Source organism: Mus pahari, chromosome 14, assembly GCF_900095145.1.
Source record: "Mus pahari chromosome 14, PAHARI_EIJ_v1.1, whole genome shotgun sequence".
Classification (NCBI taxonomy): domain Eukaryota; kingdom Metazoa; phylum Chordata; class Mammalia; order Rodentia; family Muridae; genus Mus; species Mus pahari.
The window spans coordinates 86,992,904-86,998,778 of NC_034603.1; the positions used below are offsets into that span (position 1 = coordinate 86,992,904).

Below are 5,875 nucleotides of genomic sequence, written 5' to 3' on the forward strand. Positions count from 1 at the left end.
GAGAGAGAGAGAGAGAGAGAGAGAGAGAGAGAGAGAGAGAGAGAGAGAGAGAGAAGAAAAAGGAAAAAGTTGGGGGTATGACAAGGGAGAGGTCTGAAAGTCGGGGAGGACCCAACAGTGGTACTCAACTTTGGGGCCACAGCCTGTGTCCTGTGTCAGGTCCAGCCACCCATCTTCAGGGACCAGAAGTGAGATTAAAGTTAACAGAAGGCAAAGGATGTACACATCTAAGCAGTCCGGTTAGGTGTGGTCCCACCCACTGTCAGCCCGTTATTATCTGGCCTAGCCTGTAAGGTGGTCTGTGTGAACTCTCTGGAACACAGGTACCCCTCTGGCTCGTGCCTTTTCCATCTTGTAGCATGAGATTCCCAGGAAAATCACTATTTTGAGGATTCCATTGTTTCAGCTGTCAGATTGAGAGACACAGGTTTCTCTTTAGAATATCTTCATTTCTGGGTGTAGAGCGCTGGCTCAGTTAAGAACACTTGCTCTGGCAGAGAGTCCAGGTTCAATTCCTAGCACCCACACGGTGGCTGTCACTCCAATCCCAGGGCATCCAGTGCCCTCTTCTGACTACCTCAGGCACCAAGCACATATGTCATTCATACATACATACATACATACATACATACATACATACATACATGCAAATAGAACACTCATATTCATAAAAATAATAAAATAAATTTAAAATATCAGAATATCTCCCTTTCTGCCAGGCTGAGGGCGCAGGAAGGGCAGGGCTCACAGCCCTAACTCAGCTGCCAGCCCTAGTGCCCAAGCTGCCTGCTCGAGTGGTGGGTGCTCTTCTCTTGCGAGGGGCAGGGCTCCAGCCTTTTCCCAAGTGAAGGCTGGCCTTGCAAGGAAAGATGCACAGTAATGACATATTCCTGGCGTGTTAGCATGAGAAGCCGTGACACAGCCCCCTGGTTCCTGCACTAATGGCCTCTCTTTTGTCTCCTTTTCCTCCAGTCGTGCCAAGCTGACCTCGTGAAGGACAACGGTCACAAGTACTTCCTGTCCGTCTTGGCAGACCCATACATGCCAGTAAGGACTGAGCCACACTTCTCTCTCGCCCAGCGTGGCATTGTCTCCGGTGCACACTAGGGCTTGCCATTCCTCGCTGAGGGCCAGGTAGAGAGGTGCTCTCCAGAGCTATACGTGGGTAGCCACTTACTGCCCACCCCACACTGCTCTGTTTCCTCCTGCTCTGCCTGAGAATCTGATCTCCCTCTGCCAGCCGGTGAGCGGCCATCGCATGTCTCTGCCTGGCCGTGGCATCGCCATTACCTAGAGCCTGCACCCTGGTCAGACGGGTGGATGGATGAGTGAATCCTCGTGTGTCTACAGTTTGGTGCCTCAGGGGACCTGAAGGCCCCTAACAGACAAGATGCTGACAGATTTTACTGGAGGAAGGAGGAGATTGTTTGAAAGTTTGAATTTCATACATGCTAAATTGTTTTTAAAAATTAGCATGAATATAGAGTATATGGTAGTTTTCTCATAATGTCATGTCATCAGTTTCTTCAGTTCCTCCCTCTTTCTCTCCCTCCCTCCAGCTCTGTGCAGAGTAATGCACACAGAGCAGCCACCCACAGATGTGTGTGTTCTCTCTCTCTCTCTCTCTCTCTCTCTCTCTCTCTCTCTCTCTCTCTCTCTCTCATAACTTACATTGCCAGAATGTTCAAGTACAGCCGCACACTGTGCTCTGAGGTGGCTTCTATAAGAGGAACTTTTATATATAAATTCTTCCTCTGGCTGTTTGTTTGTTTTTTGTTTGCATGTTTGTTTTAAGTGAAATACAATTTTTAAAGAGAAAGGAGAGAACAAAGCTGCCAGAAAAGTTCTAAGTAGGCCTGGCATTGTGATGGGTAAACAGTACTTGTGTACTTTACTTAATGGTATATGCACTGTCATAGGCAGCGTAGGTTTATAGTTTATCCACAGTTTGGAAATAAGCCCTTCCCTTCCCTTCAGAGGAATGAAGAATACAACTAAAGGAGTTGAAAGCTCTAAGCTGGCTGGCCTGGCCTGGCAGCCACACCCTCTCTGCTCAGATCTGAGAGAAGGGGAGACCCCCATGGTTCTGGTGGGCAGTGGGCCTTGCCACTGCAGTGACCTCAGAACAGCTTTACACAGACCCTTCATGGAATGTAAGGCCATGAACATGCAGCACTGCCAAGAGAGACATCATACCAGGGCCTGCAGGGTGTGCCTGAACCTCATTAATGAGAACTAGCGAGCTTGTCTTGCTTCTGCAACGCTGACCATCTGTGAGCTCTACAGAGAAAGCCGTGACTACTAAAGGAAGAGGCCTCAGCCAGCAGCAAAAATTAAAAAGAGGGGGAAAAAAAACCCTTCTGTGCAAACCACATCTGGATCTCAAGTTTGTGGTCCTGAAGGCACAAATACCAAGCCTTCCTATACCCTATGACCCTATACTATACCTTCCTATACTTCCTATGACCCTAGAGCCAGGGAGCACAGCCTGCCTCAAGCATGCCCCAGAGGGAAGGAGGCCACTGCATCAATACAAACTAGCATCTCCAGAAAAGAGCCAAAGGACTCCAGGAGCAGCCTCTGAGACCCACGTATTCAGGACATTGGGGATGGCTGGATAAAGGCAGTATGATTTAATCATGCCTGCCAGCCACTATGTTTGCTTCAGAAGCAGTTTTCTGCCTGCTGTAAGAAAATAAAATCTGCTTTTTAACCTATCCTTAAAAATGATAATTGTTTTAAACTGACAGTTCTTAGGGGAAGAGGGAGTACAAGCTAGAGTGGAAGAAATGCCCCTCCCACATTTAAAACTCAGGAGGTGACACCTCACAGGGTCACACAGCCAGGAAGAGAATCCACAAAGTCTCCACAGGAGCACAGATGACGTCAGCCACTTTCACTGACATCATCCCAGCACTGCAAGGGAGGCAGTGGAGAGACGGCCTCGGACACACAGTGAGCCCTGGAACAATTAAAACTTAATCCATAGACACAGCATAATCAAAGTAGCAAGTTTCAAAGCATAAAGGAAACGCCCAAAGCCACCAGAAGACAGGAAGGGCAGACAGCGGCTGCAGCGATGGTCCATCACAGAGAGGGGGACAGGACGGTAGATGGCCCTTCAGGGACTTCCAGACAGAGTCCCTGCCAAGTTATGCTGCTACTCAGAAAGGTGAAGTGCAGATATTTTATGACAAGGAATGATGGCTTGGCACTTCTGCTATGCAGAAGATGGTGGCCTGCACTCTATTGCAGTCGACTCAGGAGATGTCATGAGTCCCGTGGGATGACTTGGTAAGACTGTTGATGTGCATGTGAGATTCCATGATGAAGTCATAATGGGCTGTCAGATTTCCACAAAAAGTGAAGAGTGCTACGTGCATTTTACTAGCAGTGTGTGTGGCTCGAGGGCACAGGCTTCCTGAGCACTGCACATAGGGAAAGCATGGTTGCTGGGCCTGGCAAACCAATTAAAACCACCAACCACTTTATCTGCCACGACGGGACAGGGAGCAACCAGTCAGCATGCAGACCCTTAGGAATGCCTCAGCAGGAAGGCTGGTACATGATGCTTTCCTTACATGGGAGGCCAGTGCTGAAGACAAAAGGTACAGGGTGCTCTAGAGAGGTGAGTCTGCTATGAGGGTGCACAGCCATGATGCATTTTGTTTTCCAGGCTGAACATAGGACCATGACAGCCTTCATTCTTGCTGTAATCGTCAACAGCTACACAACAGGGCAAGTGAGTATCACAGCAGCTCCAGCTACCTCGGCCCTCCAGGAATGGCACAGAGGTGCCTTGTCTCACATGGGTCCTAGGGCAGGGATGCTGCTCAGGCCACCTTTGCAGACTATTCAGGTAGCCTGTGGAGCCTTCAGATCGCAGCAGCAGGTGGGGTTCCTCGTACTCTCCACAGAGGGTCAGTCCTTCCATTAGTTCACCATTGAAGGGCAAAACAGAATAGGCAGGATTTACAGTAAGAAAATGTAGTGTCGTATGTTTGAGCAAGGCCGCTGTTACCCTTGTCAGAACCCTGCCCCACTTACCTGTGTCCTGTGTCTAGGAGGCCTGCCTCCAGGGAAACCTGATTGCCATCTGTCTGGAGCAGCTCAGCGACCCACACCCCTTGCTACGCCAGTGGGTGGCCATTTGCCTGGGAAGGATCTGGCAGAACTTCGACTCAGCAAGGTGGTGTGGGGTGAGAGACAGTGCCCACGAAAAGCTCTACAGCCTCCTCTCTGACCCCATCCCTGAGGTGAGTTGTCCTTGCAACTGTAAGCTTCTGTGGTAGGTCAGAGCAGTGGGGGTGCTCAGTACCTGCAGTCCCGCCAGGGTTTTGTCTGTAAAGAGAGTGTGGGGCCAGTGTGCAGAAGCCTGCCCACACTTACACATGACTGCTCCAGAGCCCTTAGGGCCATGTGCAGACCCCAAGATAGGCCACTGAATCTCATCTGACTTTCAGTTATGCTATGCCAACTCGGTATGCACTGGGGTAGGTAGCTACAGGCTGGCACAGCCTCTAAGAAGCGAGCTTGAACCATTCTGTACAGCACTTCCTGTGGGCCAGGACCAGGTCATCACTTATGCGCAGGGGAGTGCTGAGGGAGGGACTTGCCTGTGGCATGTTGCCTGCCATATCCTGTGTGTGTCTGATCTGAGAGCACGGGTGGGTGTGGGAGTGTATGGGTGTGGGTGTGTCTGTGTTACCAGCATAATTGTCCGTGGCAGGTCCAGGTGCTGCATTCTGGGAGATGAGTCACTGGGGGCTTAGATGGTTCTGAGCACTGGAGCACTTACCGCCTGAGGGACAGGGCCGTCTTTTGAAGCGGGAGACCCAGCCCGAGGTCTCTCCGCTCTCAGTGGGAATCAGAGAGCCGGCTATCGTGCTCAGAAACGGTTACTGTGCTTCTGTTGGTAAGCCAAGGGTGGGTAGAAAGTGCAGCCTGGCGGTAGCCTGCAGGGCAGTTCTGAATTGCCCGGTGTACATATCAAATCAGATTTTGGCTAACTGCTTGAGAAATCAGTGCCATCTGTCCCCCAAACATGCCAAGGACAAATCCATGCTCATCTGTCTTGGTTTCAGGCCCCCTTATGGCCTTGGAAAGCCCTGACAAAGTTAGGTCTCAACCTCTATAGTTACTATAAAAGGCAGATTATTTCTTACAGAAAAGCCTAAAATGAACTTGCCAAGAAATCTTTTAAAATGTCCAGAAGTAAACTCATACAGTAGCAGGAAGTCCTATCCTGTCTCCTTGAGAGGTGTCAGCCCCACATGCTTGTCTCATCTACCCACTAGAGACAGCCACTTGCCCTGCCAAAGGAACTCCACACCTGGATGTCCCACCAAAAGGATGGGGCTTGTTGGAGACATCCCTGGAATGCATTGCTGCTGACAGGCATCCATGGGAAACCTTTGAACAGACCAGTATCACCAGGCCCCAAACCTTGGGATATAAACCAGTTCTTAATGTCTGAATTGAAATAATCTATTAAGGTTTGTTTAGGTTTGTTTGTTTAGGGTGTGTGTGTGTGTGTGTACGTGTTCACTTTACATTCCACTCACTGCCCCCCTCTCAGTTCTCCCTCTTCCCCTTCCCTTTTCCTCCTAGACAGTGCCCCACCCCAGGTGTCTTCCCACCCTGTCACATCAAGTCTCTGCAGAGCTAGGCGCATCCTCTCCCACTGAGGCCAGACAAGTCAGCATAGCTAGAACATATCCCACAGACAGGCAACAGCTTTGGGAGAGCCCCTGCTCCAGATGTTTGGGACCCACATGAAGACCAAGCTGCTACCTATGTGCTGCTCCCTATGTGCTGCTCCCTATGTGCTGCTGCCTGTGTGCTGCTCCCTGTGTGCTGCTCCCTGTGTGCTGCT

At 50.3% G+C, this 5,875-nt stretch overlaps 1 protein-coding gene across 1 annotated transcript in view; it reads left to right on the plus strand.

Moving 5' to 3' along the window:
• Window positions 1–5,875, plus strand: part of Rptor (regulatory associated protein of MTOR complex 1) — a 294,655-nt gene that overhangs the window by 237,638 nt on the left and 51,142 nt on the right. The window contains exons 14-16 of the mRNA XM_021212174.2: window positions 973–1,047; window positions 3,677–3,742; window positions 4,065–4,256. Of these exons, the coding sequence (XP_021067833.1) occupies window positions 973–1,047; window positions 3,677–3,742; window positions 4,065–4,256 (333 nt within the window). The remainder of the gene's footprint in view (window positions 1–972; window positions 1,048–3,676; window positions 3,743–4,064; window positions 4,257–5,875) is intronic.